General features: G+C 40.3%; 1 protein-coding gene across 1 annotated transcript in view; it reads right to left on the minus strand.

Moving 5' to 3' along the window:
- Nucleotides 1-626: 626 nt before the first annotated feature.
- The window catches only part of LOC128703824 (dynein axonemal intermediate chain 1-like), a 110,397-nt gene continuing 91,617 nt past the window's right edge, over nt 627-19,406 (minus strand). Inside the window, exons 9-11 of the mRNA XM_070103778.1 lie at nt 12,709-12,937; nt 7,881-8,114; nt 627-1,469 (exon numbers count right to left, since the gene is read on the minus strand). Of these exons, the coding sequence (XP_069959879.1) occupies nt 1,226-1,469; nt 7,881-8,114; nt 12,709-12,937 (707 nt within the window). The 3' untranslated portion in view covers nt 627-1,225. The remainder of the gene's footprint in view (nt 1,470-7,880; nt 8,115-12,708; nt 12,938-19,406) is intronic.

Genomic DNA, 19,406 nt, shown 5'->3' on the forward strand with positions numbered 1-19,406 from the left:
CAGACTACACAAAGCTTCATAACGTGATTTATGATGTGGGACATTTACACTCTCGGTCTGTAATTCTCTGCAATTGCTTTACTGCCGCCATTGAAGAGTGGGGCTATATCCATTGTTTTTAGTGACTGTGGGATGACCCCTGTGTTCATGCTACTCATTCACAACAACAAAATATAACTGACATTAAACACTAATTGAACAAAGGTGTTGTGCATACGATAGCAAATTCGCTAAAAGATTTCATTTGCGAGGTATTTGTTATCTGTTTCTCAACTCATTAATACAACAATTATTCTCCTGAAAGGTGGTAATGTTGAAGAGCTGGAAGTATGAAGAGAGGCTAAAGTGATTATGTAATGACAAAATAAGTTATGTGAAATTCATAGATAAAATGTTTATAGATAAAATCTTGTTAGTTTACTGAAAAGTCACCCTGATATTTACAAAAGTATTTATTTAAAGGTAATGTCATAAATGTTTTATCAAAGAACTTTTCAACTACAAAAATATGGTCCTCGGAGATTATCCAGTTTCTCTTCTTAAGAATAACAATATATAACAGGAGGATCCTACATTACAAACAACTTATATTGTTTATTTTTCAGTCTACAAACAAGATGCTTCCATAACAAAAAACAGTATAAAGAATGTTTCCTATTTATGAGTACGAGGATCAGTAATTGTAAAACGTTATTTATGAGTACGAGGATCAGTAATTGTAAAACGTTATTTATGAGTACGAGGATCAGTAATTGTAAAACGTTATTTATGAGTACGAGGATCAGTAAGTGTAAAACGTTATTTATGAGTACGAGGATCAGTAAGTGTAAAACGTTATTTATGAGTACGAGGATCAGTAATTGTAAAACGTTATTTATGAGTACGAGGATCAGTAAGTGTAAAACGTTATTTATGAGTACGAGGATCAGTAAGTGTAAAACGTTATTTATGAGTACGAGGATCAGTAAGTGTAAAACGTTATTTACGAGTACGAGGATCACCAATTGTGAAACGTTATTTATGAGTACGAGGATCAGTAATTGTAAAACGTTATTTATGAGTACGAGGATCAGTAATTGTAAAACGTTATTTATGAGTACGAGGATCAGTAATTGTAAAACGTTATTTATGAGTACGAGGATCACCAATTGTAAAACGTTATTTACTTCTAAACGTCCAGTTTGTTAGAACGTTTCTTAGCTGAAGACTTGTTTACTTTTCACTACTAACAGTTCCTCCAGTTCTTATTATCACTTAACATGGCAGAACTGACATCTTTCTTTAGCTTTTCATCTACTTTTCCATTATTTTGGATATTAAAAGAATCCATTACAACTTCTTTGTTGACTGATATGAGTCTTTCTATTTTAGACAGTTCTAGATCTTTGATGGGAACTTCTTCGACATTTTTTGGATTGGTACAGATCTTCCTGAGGTTAGGAGACAGCTTCAGTATCAACAAATATCCTCTGGAAAGCAAAAATATAAATTAGTATTCTTGCAACGGAATAATAAGTATGTGTCGTGCCGAATAGGTAAAACTTGCTATTTTGACTATGCTCTTCTTGCCGAATAATGTAAGCGAAAGTTTATGTATGCAATAATTTCGCAAAAATCATTCTGAACCTAACGAAAAATATATATTTCATTGTGTTCGTTAATTATTAATTACTGTAAACTTAATTAAAATATTTTAGTTTGATTAGGCTAAATTAAATTGCCCTTGTTATAACAAGGTTAAGTTTTCTAAGGTTCTTTTGGTACAAAATTATTAATTTTTACATTAACATAAATTAAAAAGAAAATATATATTTAAACGTATAGGAGAAAGTTTTAGAACGGACTTAATTTTAAATGAGTTCTTGCTAATTGACCAACTTTATCTCTACGGCACGACACACACACACACACACACACACACACACACACACACACACACACACACACACACACACACACACACACACACACACACACACACTCACAAGCAACGACCGAGAGGTATGTCAGGAGCTCAACACGAGATTTAAAGAAGTATTTACAGTGGAAACCAGTAGGACTCCAGGAAATCAGAACAGGGGGGTACACCAGCAAGTGCTGGATGAGGTACATTTAACCAAGGAGGAGGTGAAGAAGCTGCTATGCGAACTTGACACCTCAAAGGCGGTGGGACCAGACAATATCTCTCTGTGGGTCCTTAAAGAGGGAGCAGAGATATTGTGTGTGCCATTAACAAAGATCTTCAACACATCATTTGAAACTGGGCAACTCCCTGAGGTATGGAAGATGGCAAATGTAGTCCCAATTTTTAAAAAGGGAGACAGACATGAGGCACTAAACTACAGACCTGTATCGCTAACGTATATAGTATGCAAGGTCATGGAGAAGATCATCAGGAGGAGAGTGGTGGAGCACCTGGAAAGAAACAAGTGTATAATTGACAACCAGCACAGTTTCAGGGAAGGAAAATTCTGTGTCACAAACCTACTAGAGTTTTATGACAAGGTGACAGAAGTAAGACAAGAGAGGGGTGGATCGACTGCATTTTTTTGGACTGCAAGAAGGCCTTCAACACAATTCCTCGCAAGAGATTACTGCAAAAGCTAGAGGATCAGGCACACATAACAGGAAAGGCACTGCAATGGATCAGAGAATACCTGACAGGGAGGCAACAACGAGTCATGGTACGTGACGAGGTGTCAGAGTGGGCGCCTGTGACAAGCGGGGTTCCACAGGGGTCAGTCCTAGGACCTGTGCTGTTCTTGGTATATGTGAACGACATAACGGAAAGGATCGACTCAGAAGTGTCCTTGTTTGCAGATGATGTGAAGTTAATGAGAAGAATCAAATCGGATGAGGATCAGGCAGGACTACAAGGAGACCTGGACAGGCTACAAGCCTGGTCCAGTAACTTGCTCATTGAGTTTAACCCTGCCAAATGCAAAGTCATGAAGATTGGGAAGGGCAAAGAAGACCGCAGACACAATATAGTTTAGATGGCCAAAGACTGCAAACCTCACTCAAGGGAAAAAGATCTGGGGGTGAGTATAACACCGAGCATATCTCCTGAGGCGCACATCAATCAGATAACTGCTGAAGCATACGGGCGCCTGGCAATCCTACGGATAGCGTTCCGATACCTCAGTAAGGATTCGTTCAAGACTGTATGCCATTTACGTCAGGCCCATACTGGAGTATGCAGCACCAGTTTGGAATCCACACCTAGTCAAGCACGTCAAGAAATTAGAGAAAGTGCAAAGGTTTGCAACAAGACTAGTCCCAGAGCTACGGGGATTGTCCTACGAAAAAAGGTTGGGGGAAATCGGCCTGACGACATTGGAGGACGGGTGGGTCAGCGGAGACATGATAAAGACATAAAATACTGCGAGAAATAGACAAGGTGGACAAAGACGGCATGTTCCAGAGAAGGGACACGGACACAAGAGGTCACAATTGGAAGCTGAAGACTCAGATGAATCAAAGGGATGTTAGGAAGTATTTCATCAGTCATAGAGTTGTCAGGCAGTGGAATAGCCTAGAAAGTGACGTAGTGGAGGCGGGAACCATACATAGTTTTAAGGCGAGGTATGATAAAGCTCATGGGGCAGGGAGAGAGATGACCTAGTAGCAATCAGCGAAGAGGCGGGGCCAGGAGCTATGAATCGACCCCTGCAACCACAAATAGGCGAGTACAAATGAGTACACACAAACGGCTATTTCAACCACAGGGAGATCGACTGGGAAAACCTGGAGCCACACGGGGGTCCTGAAACATGGAGAGCTATTATGATGGATGTGGTACTTGAAACCTTATGCATCAACATGTTAAGGACACTACCAGAGAGAGAGGGAAGGATGAACCAGTAAGACTGAACTTTGTTCACCCTGAGCAGTTCAGACATTGAGGACATCACTTATGAGAGGCCCCTTGGAGCTAGTGATCTCATGGTTCTGTGCTTTGAATACTTAGTAGAGTTACAAGTAGAAAGGATAACGAGTTGGATGGGAAAAACCAAACTATAAAAGAGGGAACTACACAGGCATGAGGAACTTCCTGCAGGAGGTTCAGTGGGACAGGGAATTGGCAGGAAAGTCAGTAAATGAAATGGAATACGTAGCAACAAAATGCAGGGAGGCAGAGGAAACGTTTGTTCACAAGGGCAATAGAAATAATGTGAAGACCAAAGCAAGTCCTTGGTTTACCAGAAGGTGTACTGAGGCAAAAACTAAGTGCACCAGAGAATGGAAAAGGTACAGGAGGCAAAGGACCCAGGAAAATAGACTAGTTGAAGAGCCAGAAACGAGTATGAACAGATTAGGAGGGAGGCCCAGCGACAGTACGAAAACGACATAGCATCGAAAGCCAAGTCTGACCCGAAACTGCTGTATAGCCACATTAGTAGGAAGACAACAGTCAAAGACCAGGTGATTAGGCTGAGGAAAGAAGGTGGGGAACTCACCAGAAGCAATCAAGAGGTATGCGAGGAGCTCAACAAGAGATTTAAGGAAGTATTTACAGTGGAGACATGAAGGCCTCTGAGTGGACACAGAGGGGGGACGCCAATAAGGAATATGCCAACAAGTGTTGGATGACATACACACAATTGAGGAGGTGAAGCTGCTAAGGGACCTTGATATCTCAAAGGTAATGGGACCAGACATCTCCCCATGGGTCCTTAGAGAGGGAGCAGCAATGCTGTGTGTGCCACTAACCACAATCTTCAGCACATCCCTTGAAACTGGGCAACTACCTGAGGTATGGAAAACGGCAAATGTAGTACCCATATTTAAAAAAGGACCAGTGTCACTGACGTGTATAGTATGCAAAGTCACGGAGAAGATTATCAGGAGGAGAGTGGTGGAGCATCTGGAATGGAACAAGAGTATAAACGCCAACCAGCACGGATTTATGGAAGGCAAATCCTGTGTCACAAACCTACTGGAGTTTTATGATAAAGTAAGAGTAGTAAGACGAGAGAGAGGGGTGTGTTGATTGCATCATCTTGGACTGTAAGAAGGCCTTCGACACAGTTCCTTACAGGAAATTGGTGCAGAAGCTAGAGGATGAGACGCATATAACAGGAAGGGCACTGCAGTGGATCAGAGAATACCTGACAGGGAGGCAACAACGAGTCATGGTACGTGATGAGGTATCACAGTGGGCACCTGTGATGATCGGGTTCCCACAGGGGTCGGTCCTAGGACCAGTGCTATTTATGGTATATGTGAATCACATGATGGAAGGGTTATACTAAGAAGTGTCCCTGTTCGCAGATGTTGTAAAGATAATGAGAATTAAATCAGATGAGGATCAGGCAGAACTTCAAATAGACCTGGACAGACTGGACACCTGGTCCAGCAACTTCTCGAATTTAACCCCGCCAAATGCAAAGTCATGAAGATCGGGGAAGGGCAAAGAAGACCGTAGACTAGGTGTCCAAAGACTGCAAACCTTGCTCAAGGAGAAAAATCTTTTGGTGAGTATAACACCGAGCATGTCTCCGGAAGCACACATCAACCAGATAACTGCTGCAGTGTTATGCCCCTATTTCTTTATTACATTGCGGTCATTTCCTTTAATAGCTAAATTGGGAATGAACGTCCTTGTATTAATAAGGCTTATTCTTATTAACAATTATTATTATTTATGTAACATGGCCATAAGTTAAATTGAAGGTATAGCAACATGCCTGCCACTCTGTGTACCGGTGTATGGCTAGCTGTGGTGTTCGATGGTTATACCCCCCCCCCTTTCCCACTTCCTTTTGGTCAACTACTCTACTGAGTGTTGGTGAGTCACCTGACCCACCTGACCTGTATGCCCAAGGTTGAGGGACGGACAGTGAAGTAGTAGCAGCCAACGATAACATTCCTGCTCGTCTCTGGTAACTGGCCGAAGTTGATTATCCGGCCTGGACTTATTCTGTTGTATTCTGACTGCTTCCTAATGGCAAATAAGACATTATACACTAAAGTAATCTCTGTATATATATGTTATATCTAGGATCTCATCCAAATCATGTGTTATCAAAGCCTTATGTATATATTTCGGACGATATAGAACAAACAAGCATTCTTAACTTATATACGATAATTCGTATAGTATTATTATTGGCTTTATGTTGTATTATAAATATACTTCATTAAAATAAGATTTCCAGAGGATTACTATTATTGCCCCAACCTCTCTGACGATTGTTGTTATGCTCTAACCAGAAGGAAACTGAGTGGTTACAACCCATGGTGTAACATGCAGCATATAGGCGTTTGGAAAACATGAGAATAGCGTTCCGATACCTATATATTTGCAATAAGATCACAGTAAACAGGTGATTTCAGAATATGTTCAGAACAATGTTCCTTGATAATGTGAGTTGTCGCGAAAGCGCTTGGAATTTCTCTATTCTTTCACAGTGGTTGTTTTGCATATATGTGTGTGTGTGTGTGTGCCCTCACCTAATTGTGGTTGCAGAGGTCGAGACTCAACTTTTGGCCCCGCCTCTTCACTGAGTGCTACTAGGTCCTCTCTCCCTGCTCCATGAGGTTTATCATATCTTAAAGTTATATATATGGTTCCTGCCTCCACTACCTCACTTCCTAGGCTATTCCACTTGCTGACTATGACTGAAGAAATACTTCCTAACATCCCTTTCGCTCATCTGGGTCTTCAACTTCCAATTGTGACCCCTTGTTTCTGTGTCCCCTCTCTGGAACATCCCGTCTGTGTCCACGGTAAAACGCCTAGCAGAGCTAAGTGGTGTGGATGCCTCTGAGCTAATTTCATTCTACTCCCGTTTGGTGTACTAGCCTCCACGAGCAGTATTTTATATTATTATAACCACGAACGAGTGGTATTTAACCAATAACGCTGTGACTAGCCGGGGCATGTATAGTCCTGTGGGTTAGAGCGCCTTGGATTTATCGCTGACCATGAGGCGTGTTAAAAGAGCACGGGTTCGATCTCCCTGCTAGTCGCGGTGTTGTTACTGATTAAATACCACTCGTTCGTGGTTACAATACGGTTATATATATATTTATATAAAGTGAGGATCCTGCTCTGGCGCCCAGAAAGGAACACAGAACACGCTGCATATGGACGCAAACATTTTGGTTAAAGGTAATGAGTGTACTGTGGTGGAAAGATGGATCAGCCTGTAATTTTTACGTTAACATAAATGAAAAAATATACTATCTTTAAACGTTTAAGAGAAAATTTTAGAAACGACTAAATTTTAAAAGTTCCTATTCGACACGACATAATAAATATATAATATATCTCTGGCCGAAGGAGACTCTAACCTTGGAACTAGGTACGCAGTGGAGGAACACTGCAGAAGGTCTGCTCACAAACTTATCCACTCGGTAAATCATCAGATGCAGCATTCTCCACCTGGCCTCAACATTCTGAACCTGACTATAAATACTCGCATACCCAGGTAGATCTGTTTGTGACTTGAAAAAGCCCGTTGTGTGGGCGAAACGTTGTCAATGAAGGATCACATTATACTGCACGTGTTATATTTTCAACTGCAGCAAATGCAGCATCAATATAACAGCAACAGGACAGGCAGCAACGGCAACAGCAGCAGCAACAACGAAAGAAGCAACATTAACAGCAGCAGTAACAGCAACAAAAATAGTTATAAACACAAAGTTATATAACTGTCAGTGAATATATCCTGATAGTTTACTTATATATATATATATATATATATATATATATATATATATATATATATATATATATATATCCATATTTTATGGATACTCAACAGACTTTAAATCTAATTAAACCATCATCCAACAACAAGAAGTAGATGGACAGTCTTCATAATTCCCTTTTATACAATCCGAATTATTGAATACAATTTCAACATTACCTCTCCCCACCCACCAAGACGAGGGGATAGCGGGGGCTGAGTGCTACACTAGACACCGTCAACTGGCGACGGTGGAGAAGCCTCTGCGTGCACATAGGCTGTGTTGTGCGGATGAAGAGGTCGTACACATGTACACAGCCATCATCAGTGACAGCAACGAAGACGCTGCTACTGTAGGTAGCCCACTGTACCCCAGCCACAGCACCACCAAGATCCAGTGTCATCAAGGGAGCTCTGCAACACAATTTGGAGATATTTGTAAATCTTACGTAAGCTTAAGGTTGCAACTGCAATCACACATATAGAAAAAATGATATTATTATTAATAAGTGAAGATAAGGGATTGAGTGCAGTGTATAAAAAAAGTTTAAGAAAAACTGATGAAAGTATAGATTACAAAATAAGGACAGAATGGAAGCAAGAAATATGAGACTTCTTCGAGGCTGTAGGATCACATTTAGCATTAGATGTGATACCTACCTCTCTCCCCTCCCCCCCGCGCGCGCGCACGCACGCACGCACACACGCACACACGCACACACGCACACACGTGCACATATATATATATATATATATATATATATATATATATATATATATATATATATATATATATAATGTATGTCGTGCCGAATATGTAAAACTGGTTAATTAGCAAGAATTCATTTAAAATTAAGTCCTTTCTGAAATTTTCTCTTATAAGTTTAAAGATATATTCTTTCATTAATGTTGATGTAAATTTTTTTTAATTTTGCACCAAAAGAATCTTAGAAAGCTTACCTAACCTTATTATAACAAGAACAATTTATTTTAGCCTAACCCAACTAAATATATTTTAAATACGTTTACAATAATTTACTTCTAAACAAACACAATAAAACACATTTTTTGTCGTTAGGTTCAGGATGATTTTGGCGAAATTATTGCATACACAAATTTTCACTTGTCGTATTTACCTGGAGAGTTCCGGGGGTCAACGCCCCCGCGGCCCGGTCTGTGACCAGGCCTCCTATATGGCAAGATGAGCATTGCTATTTAAGCCAAGATCGCAAGTTCTGCCTATTCGGCACGATGTATGTGTGTATATATATATATATATATATATATATATATATATATATATATATATATATATATATATATATATATATATATATATTAAATATATAAAAATTGTGTGTGTGTGTGTGTGTGTGTGTGTGGAAAATTAAATTTACCTGGATGTAACTCATAAGATACATACCAGTAAATGGTAACAAAGATAATTATTCTTTATTAAGGTTACAGAGACAAGTAGGAATTTTATGAAACCTAGGTCGCAAAAAATGTCCTCAGATACCTACGATAATCTATCCACAAGTCACTCTGGACCTATATTAATTTCAAATGAAATATACATCAGGAATTCTGGTAAAAACATTAATATAAATATGTGGACTGTATATTAAATTTAAAATGTGAATACATATACATTGAAGGAGAATTTATAGCAATAAGACTCACCAATTAGTCTGGAGATTACGGTGTGTCATACCCAAAACCCCCTTGCCTAAATTATGAAAAAAATACTGGCCAGAATTTCAACACAGAATAGACGACTTAGCTGGGGTTCCAAGCGGTCCTGTCCATCTGCTTATAGCTTACGTTATGTAGGACTGCAAATCCAACAATTTCGGCTCCTATTTGAGAGGTTTTAAGCCCAATATAACCCCTAGATTGACAAATTTATGCACATTTCGCTAACGTGCTTGTACCACATTCAAAACAATGGCGTCTCCCCCATGCTCATCAGCGCAGGCGCAGAGCTTCCCTGTCGGTTCTCTTCTTTAAAATACACTTTAGAGCAATAATAATGTATTAATCAGGTATATTTACATTATAAAAAATATACAGCATAATTTTGGGAAATTTTCCAATATATATATATATATATATATATATATATATATATATATATATATATATATATATATATATATATATATATATATATAAATATTATACAATGTCATGCAATGTGATGAGGATAACAAAGAATGTAGGTTATGAAAGATTGGATATCAGAATGGAGGGAGGGAATATGGAGGAATGAATGTATTCCGATATTTGGGAGTGGACTTGTCAGCTGATGGGTCTATGAAAGATGTGAATTAAAGAATTCATGAGGGGAAAAACGTTAGTGGAGCAATGAGGAGTTTGTGGAGACAACGTTATCCATTGATGCAAAGAGGGGAATGTATGAGAGTATAGTCGTACCACCGCTCTTATATGGGTGTGAAACATGGGTGGTGAATGTTGCAACAGGAAGGCTGGAGGAAGGGTAGATGTCTCTGAGGGCAGTGTGGTGTGAATATTATGAAGAGAATCTTGAGCTTGGAGATTAGAAGTATTATCCAGAGGGCTGAAGAGGGTTTTATGAGGTGGGTCGGAAATTTAGAGAGGATGGAATAAAATATAATAACTTGGAGGGCATATAAATCTTTAGTGGAAGGAAGGCAGGGTAGAGGTCGTCCTAGAAAAGTTTGGAGGGAGTGAGTAAAGGAGGGTAAAGCAAGCATGTCTGAAAGTGTTAGGAGCTACTGAAGACAAGTGGAGTTTGTGACTCGACGCGCTGATAGAGATTTTCGCTTTACGGTATTCATATATATATGCTTAATCATAATAAATATTTAATAAAGAAAATATCATTTTGGAAGGAAAGTTTTAATTACTATGTTTCTGTTCCTATTACATTTTTATTTTACTTATATTTAATTATGCCTGGAGGGGATTTTAATGGGAAGGTTACCAGCCAGATAAGTCGTTATGCAAATGAGGTCAGTTATATTAAATTTCTTCGTCTATATACAATAAGTTAAAATAATTACGAGAGTATAAAATGTACCTTTTCAATTAATTGAAAAATAAATGGAGGGGAAAGATTGAAAATGTTGGTAAAGGGAAGAAACTGGATAACTAGAAGGAAGTTTATACAAGATGTCTGGTAAACCTGTTGCTTAGTGAACGACAATTCAAAGAAAACGGGAAGACCAAAATGAGAGGACCTGTAAGGTCCTAAGATAAGATAAGATAAGATTTCGTTCGGATTTTTAACCCCGGAGGGTTAGCCACCCAGGATAACCCAAGAAAGTCAGTGCGTCATCGAGGACTGTCTAACTTATTTCCATTGGGGTCCTTAATCTTGTCCCCCAGGATGCGACCCACACCAGTCGACTAACACCCAGGTACCTATTTGCTGCTAGGTGAACAGGACAACAGGTGTAAGGAAACGTGTCGAAATGTTTCCACCCGCCGGGAATCGAACCCGGGCCCTCCGTGTGTGAAGCGGGAGCTTTAGCCACCAGGCCACCGGGCCTGGATCGTATATGCATCTTCCTTGAATTAGTATTTCTTGATATTAATTAGGTAAAATGACAACGATATTTTGAATCAATGTTATTATGGGAGCAAATCACCTGCAGGAGGCTTACAGGACATTACCTGCATTATTATCCGCAAGTAATTTGGGTGAGGTAAGTGGGACTTAATCACAGCAGTTCGCCGAACTGTAACTCCCTCAATGCCCGCTTCCTATCACTCACGAAAAGCTAGACTTAGACATTAAATTAATAATCACAATACTAAAACCAGCTACTCTGGTAAATTAAAGTTGTGGACTGTATATGATAAGGATTGCTGGGTACACAGAATATAATTATTGGACATAAATTACAATAGTGTTATTAAAAAGGATATTCGTAATACCACTTACCATTTAATTAGTGGATCATAATTATTTTTTTGAAACACACCCTAACACTACAATTACAGCTAGGATTTACGATGGCCAATGAAAAAACTACTGTACATTATGGGTAAGCGCCACTTAGCTAAGGTATGTTGCAGGGAAGGATCGGTGTCCTCTATTTTTCCGTCTTTGTTGCCGAATAGTAAAGGTTTTTCACACGATTTATCCCAATTTTTCAGTAGAAACGTGTCGGCAATTTCTAAATTACGAATTGAGGTTGATATACATCAATTTACCTTCGAAAACGCCTGATTACATTGCACAATTCAATCAAGTGTCCACAATATGGCTTCCCCCCTCTGCGGGGTCACTCCCCCCTCTGGGGCGTCATTCCCCCCCCCTCCCGGCTCTCAAAATTTCTCGAAGAGTCCAAATCGCAACACATTTTAATACACACTTATTATATTATTCATTTATATGTTCTGCATTTAAGAAATTATGTAATAAATTTCCACAAGCGATTAGTAACTTTGTGAGACAAATGTGAACCTCCAACACATGATCAGGTTTGTTTTATTATTATAGGCACAACATTGTCAAGTATGGAACAGGAGGAACTTATTGTTTTCATAAGTATTAATACAATAAGAGCCAAATATCAAATAGGAATGTAGATGAATGGCTCAGAGAACCGACATGTTGTTGAATTAGACACACGTGCAACTCTAGGGTATCTAGTTTCTTCTTTGTATGGACTGATGAAGCCACTGTGTGGCGAAACGTTTCCTCAATAAAGATACCCAAGAGTTTCACATGTGTCTAATTCAACAGCACATAGGAAATAGAAAATATTCAGGTTTGATCCAGGACACCTTCGCAAGCCTGATGACACCTCATGTGAAGGGAATAAGAGAATAAATGAATCCAAATTGTTAAGCACCGACAACAGTGAAGAAAGAAACATGGTGAAGAACAAGTATTTATTGAGACGTTTCATTCCCTTCAGAGATCTGATAGTGCGAAATATTGTTCCTTTAAAAGCTTGTTCTGCAGTGATCATTTTTACCTCAACAAATGTTGTACAGCACGATGAACACTCACAGGTAATACTGAAGCCAGATTTTGACTGTCCAGTCTAATGAACAGGAGATGAAGACCTGGTGGTGGTGGTTGTTCCAGGCGATGGCCCTGACGGAGGCAGTATGGGCGGGGTAGCGGGTCAGGGTGTAGGTGGGACATGAGGTAGACATCTGGTAGACACATCCATTATCCACACCCACCAATACCTCCGACACATCATCTGGTTTAAAGGCTATGCAAGTCCCCTTACCTGTGTATTATGACAGGTAATATGTTATATTAATGGGGCAGTGCCAAACCCGCAGGGGTTATAATACATTTTTGTAACAAGTGGTAATCAGATTTAATCTAGGTAAAGGGTGAGTCGTTATAAATCTCAGAGCCAAGAGTCCTTCACCAGCATCCAGGAACCTTGAAAGCAAGTTGCACTCTCAGGTTGCACTCACAGGTTGCAAACACAGGTTGCACTCACAGGTTGCACTCACAGGTTGCACTCACAGGTTGCACTCATAGGTTGCACTCACAGGTTGCACTCATAGGTTGCACTCACAGGTTGCACTCACAGGTTGCAAACACAGGTTGCACTCACAGGTTGCACTCACAGGTTGCACTCACAGGTTGCACTCACAGGTTGCACTCACAGGTTGCCCTCACAGGTTGCACTCACAGGTTGCACTCACAGGTTGCACTCACAGGTTGCACTCACAGGTTGCACTCACAGGTTCCACTCACAGGTTGCACTCACAGGTTGCACTCACTTATAAAACCACGTTTTGACAATACAGTATTTTGACCAATACTCCGTGATGCTGTTCAACACAAATTACTGTATATTGTGTATTTATGTGTCACTGAGATTCCAAATATTGCAATACTGAAGTAAAATTCACTACTGCAATATTAAATTTTACTTGTAGTTTTTACAAATATGTTTTTCCTGAAAGATTTACAAGTGTGGTATTAAACACACTTATTTGTTAAGTAATAAGGATGAGCATGGTGTAATAAACATATTATTGAGAGGATATATTACACATCAATATCCAAATGGAATTTGGAATGATTGGGATTTAAAATTCCAAACACACATTCTGTTCTTTGAGGATTTTTTAAATTTGATTAGCTCTTTCAATTAGTTAGTTAGTTAAAGATTAGCCGGTATCCTCCCGGCCCGGGCCTTTTCCAAGTGGTGGCCCGGCCTTGGCTCCCTCTTTAGGGAGTGTCTGAGACCTAAGTCTCCCATGGGAGGAGGCACAAGTACCTCCTCATCTTTGGGACCAACTGTCCCCAGGCCTAGCCACAAGCTAGGCCTCTCTGGTCTGCCATCCCCGCCCCAAGGGGGCAAATGGGAATGACAGTCTTATGAGCTAAAGGCTCGGGCTCAGGCACCTACCCTACCCTAGAAGGGTTAGGCATGGTGTCGATCCAGCTCTTTCAATGTGATTAACCCGTGTAGTAATATATTCCTTTTTTAATAATCTTGTTCCATAATACATATGTAAATAAATATGATGTTAATTAGCCTATGATTTTTTTCTCTTAAAAGTGACCTAGCGCATTTTCTTCCTTGGCATCTATATTCAATAAAATTAGTTAAGTTAATAAAAAAATGCACAATACCGTGACTCGAACAATGCACAAAAAACCCGCACATACGAGAGAGGAGCTAAAGACGACGTTTCGGTCCGGCATGGACCATTTACAAAGTCGCACTAACAAAAAGGAGAGGAAGGGGTATATATAGTCCCTATATGCTGGCCTATATGAATTCCCTCCTCTCCTTTTTGTTAGTGTGACTTTGTAAATGGTCTAAGTCGGACCGAAACGTCGTGGTCAGCTCCTCTATCGCATGTGCCTGTTACAGTTAAGTTAGTTTAGGATTTGAAATATTTGTCGATTTTTTTTTTACATAACATAAGAAAGGAGGAACACTGCAGCAGGCCTGTTGGCCCATACTAGGCAAGTCCTTTACAATCTTTCTCACTAACAAAACATTTACCAAACCCAATTTTCAATGCCGCTCAAGAAATAAGTTTTGATGATTCTATTTACTCATTATGCAAGTCTCACTCAAATCCAACCCCTCTCACTCATGTATTTATCTAACCTAAATTTGAAACTACCCAACGTTTTAGCTTCAGTAACCCTACTAGGTAGACTGTCCCACTCATCAACTACCCTATTTCCAAACCAATACTTTCCTATATTCTTTCGAAATCTAAACTTATCTAATTTGAATCCATTATTGCTGGTTCTTTCTTGAAGTGATATCCTCAAAACCTTATTTATATCCCCTTTGTTAATACCCATCTTCCACTTATACACTTCGATCATGTCTCCCCTCATTCTTCGTCTTACAAGTGAATGTAGTTTGAGAGTCTTCAATCGTTCTTCGTACGGAAGATTGCTAATGCTATGTATTAATTTGGTCATTCTACGCTGGATATTTTCTAGAGAATTTATATCCATTCTGTAATGTGGAGACCAGAACTGAGCTGCGTAATCTAGGTGAGACCTTACTAATGATGTATAAAGCTGTAAAATAACCGCTAGACCTCTGTTGCTTACACTTCTAGATATAAATCCCAGTAATCTGTTTGCTTTGTTACGTACGGTTAGGCATTGCTGTCTTGGTTTAAGGGTTGCTGCTCACCATAACCCCCAAATCCTTTTTGCAACCTGTATGGCTAAGTTCTACATTATTTAACTTATAAGCGCTAGGGTTATGGACACTCCCGAGCTTCAGAACCTTGCATTTATCTACATTGAACTGCATCTGCCACTTTTCTGACCAGGTATTGAGTTTGTCTAAATCCTCCTGAAGTTCTGTGACATCTACGTTTGAATCAATTATCCTACCTATCTTTGTGTCATCGGCGAATTTGCTCATTTTTTTTTTTATCACACTGGCCGATTCCCACCAAGGCAGGGTGGCCCGAAAAAGAAAAACTTTCACCATCATTCACTCCATCACTGTCTTGCCAGAAGGGTGCTTTACACTACAGTTTTTAAACTGCAACATTAACACCCCTCCTTCAGAGTGCAGGCACTGTACTTCCCATCTCCAGGACTCAAGTCCGGCCTGCCGGTTTCCCTGAACCCCTTCATAAATGTTACTTTGCTCACACTCCAACAGCACGTCAAGTATTAAAAACCATTCGTCTCCATTCACTCCTATCAAACACGCTCACGCACGCCTGCTGGAAGTTCAAGCCCCTTGCACACAAAACCTCCTTTACCCCCTCCCTCCAACCTTTCCTAGGCCGACCCCTACCCCGCCTTCCTTCCACTACAGACTGATACACTCTTGAAGTCATTCTGTTTCGCTCCATTCTCTCTACATGTCCGAACCACCTCAACAACCCTTCCTCAGCCCTCTGGACAACAGTTTTGGTAATCCCGCACCTCCTCCTAACTTCCAAACTACGAATTCTCTGCATTATATTCACACCACACATTGCCCTCAGACATGACATCTCCACTGCCTCCAGCCTTCTCGCTGCAACATTCATCACCCATGCTTCACACCCATATAAGAGTGTTGGTAAAACTATACTCTCATACATTCCCCTCTTTGCCTCCAAGGACAAAGTTCTTTGTCTCCACAGACTCCTAAGTGCACCACTCACCCTTTTCCCCTCATCAATTCTATGATTCACCTCATCCTTCATAGACCCATCCGCTGACACGTCCACTCCCAAATATCTGAATACATTCACCTCCTCCATACACTCTCCCTCCAATGTGATATCCAATCTTTCATCACCTAATATTTTTGTTATCCTCATAACCTTACTCTTTCCTGTATTCACTTTTAATTTTCTTCTTTTGCACACCCTACCAAATTCATCCACCAATCTCTGCAACTTCTCTTCAGAATCTCCCATGAGCACAGTGTCATCAGCAAAGAGCAACTGTGACAACTCCCACTTTGTGTGATTCTTTATCTTTTAACTCCACGCCTTTTGTCAAGACCCTCGCATTTACTTCTCTTACAACCCCATCTATAAATATATTAAACAACCACGGTGACATGACACATCCTTGTCTAAGGCCTACTTTTACTGGGAAATAATTTCCCTCTTTCCTATGTACTCTAACTTGAGCCTCACTATCCTCGTAAAAACTCTTCACTGCTTTCAGTAACCTACCTCCTACACAATACACCTGCAACATCTGCCACATTGATCCCCTATCCACCCTGTCATACGCCTTTTCCAAATCCATAAATGCCACAAAGACCTCTTTAGCCTTATCTAAATACTGTTCACTTATATGTTTCACTGTAAACACCTGGTCCACACACCCCCTACCTTTCCTAAAGCCTCCTTGTTCATCTGCTATCCTATTCTCCGTCTTACTTTTAATTCTTTCAATAATAACTCTACCATACACTTTACCAGGTGAGATGTTATCAACAAATTTTGTTGAAAATAAGAAAAAGTTTTGGAGTGAGATTAACAAGTTAAGAAAGCCTAGAGAACAAATGGATTTGTCAGTTAAAAATAGGAGAGGAGAGTTATTAAATGGAGAGTTAGAGGTATTGGGAAGATGGAGGGAATATTTTGAAGAATTGTTAAATGTTGATGAAGATAGGGAAGCTGTGATTTCGTGTATAGGGCAAGGAGGAATAGCATCTTGTAGGAGTGAAGAAGAGCCAGTTGTGAGTGTGGGGGAAGTTCGTGAGGCAGTAGGCAAAATGAAAGGGGGTAAGGCAGCCGGGATTGATGGGATAAAGATAGAAATGTTAAAAGCAGGTGGGGATATAGTTTTGGAGTGGTTGGTGCAATTATTTAATAAATGTATGGAAGAGGGTAAGGTACCTAGGGATTGGCAGAGAGCATGCATAGTTCCTTTGTATAAAGGCAAAGGGGATAAAAGAGAGTGCAAAAATTATAGGGGGATAAGTCTGTTGAGTGTACCTGGTAAAGTGTATGGTAGAGTTATAATTGAAAGAATTAAGAGTAAGACGGAGAATAGGATAGCAGATGAACAAGGAGGCTTTAGGAAAGGTAGGGGGTGTGTGGTCCAGGTGTTTACAGTGAAACATATAAGTGAACAGTATTTAGATAAGGCTAAAGAGGTCTTTGTGGCATTTATGGATTTGGAAAAGGCGTATGACAGGGTGGATAGGGGGGCAATGTGGCAGATGTTGCAAGTGTATGGTGTAGGAGGTAGGTTACTGAAAGCAGTGAAGAGTTTTTACGAGGATAGTGAGGCTCAAGTTAGAGTATGTAGGAAAGAGGGAAATTTTTTCCCAGTAAAAGTAGGCCTTAGACAAGGATGTGTGATGTCACCGTGGTTGTTTAATATATTTATAGATGGGGTTGTAAGAGAAGTAAATGCGAGGGTCTTGGCAAGAGGCGTGGAGTTAAAAGATAAAGAATCACACACAAAGTGGGAGTTGTAACAGCTGCTCTTTGCTGATGACACTGTGCTCTTGGGAGATTCTGAAGAGAAGTTGCAGAGATTGGTGGATGAATTTGGTAGGGTGTGCAAAAGAAGAAAATTAAAGGTGAATACAGGAAAGAGTAAGGTTATGAGGATAACAAAAAGATTAGGTGATGAAAGATTGAATATCAGATTGGAGGGAGAGAGTATGGAGGAGGTGAACGTATTCAGATATTTGGGAGTGGACGTGTCAGCGGATGGGTCTATGAAAGATGAGGTGAATCATAGAATTGATGAGGGAAAAAGAGTGAGTGGTGCACTTAGGAGTCTGTGGAGACAAAGAACTTTGTCCTTGGAGGCAAAGAGGGGAATGTATGAGAGTATAGTTTTACCAACGCTCTTATATGGGTGTGAAGCGTGGGTGATGAATGTTGCAGCGAGGAGAAGACTGGAGGCAGTGGAGATGTCATGTCTGAGGGCAATGTATGGTGTGAATATAATGCAGAGAATTCGTAGTTTGGAAGTTAGGAGGAGGTGCGGGATTACCAAAACTGTTGTCCAGAGGGCTGAGGAAGGGTTGTTGAGGTGGTTCGGACATGTAGAGAGAATGGAGCGAAACAGAATGACTTCAAGAGTGTATCAGTCTGTAGTGGAAGGAAGGCGGGGTAGGGGTCGGCCTAGGAAAGGTTGGAGGGAGGGGGTAAAGGAGGTTTTGTGTGCGAGGGGCTTGGACTTCCAGGAGGCATGCATGAGCGTGTTTGATAGGAGTGAATGGAGACAAATGGTTTTTAATACTTGACGTGCTGTTGGAGTGTGAGCAAAGTAACATTTATGAAGGGATTCAGGGAAACCGGCAGGCCGGACTTGAGTCCTGGAGATGGGAAGTACAGTGCCTGCACTCTGAAGGAGGGGTGTTAATGTTGCAGTTTAAAAACTGTAGTGTAAAGCACCCTTCTGGCAAGACAGTGATGGAGTGAATGATGGTGAAAGTTTTTCTTTTTCGGGCCACCCTGCCTTGGTGGGAATCGGCCAGTGTGATAAAAAAAAAAAAAAAAAAAAAAATTGCACTCTCTTTTGTCCCCTTTGCCTTTATACAAAGGAACTATGCATGCTCTCTGCCAATCCCTAGGTACCTTACCCTCTTCCATACATTTATTAAATAATTGCACCAACCACTCCAAAACAATATCCCCACCTGCTTTTAACATTTCTATCTTTATCCCATCAATCCCGGCTGCCTTACCCCCTTTCATTTTACCTACTGCCTCACGAACTTCCCCCACACTCACAACTGGCTCTTCCTCACTCCTACAAGATGTTATTCCTCC

Source organism: Cherax quadricarinatus, chromosome 87 (genome assembly GCF_038502225.1).
Source record: "Cherax quadricarinatus isolate ZL_2023a chromosome 87, ASM3850222v1, whole genome shotgun sequence".
NCBI lineage: Eukaryota > Metazoa > Arthropoda > Malacostraca > Decapoda > Parastacidae > Cherax > Cherax quadricarinatus.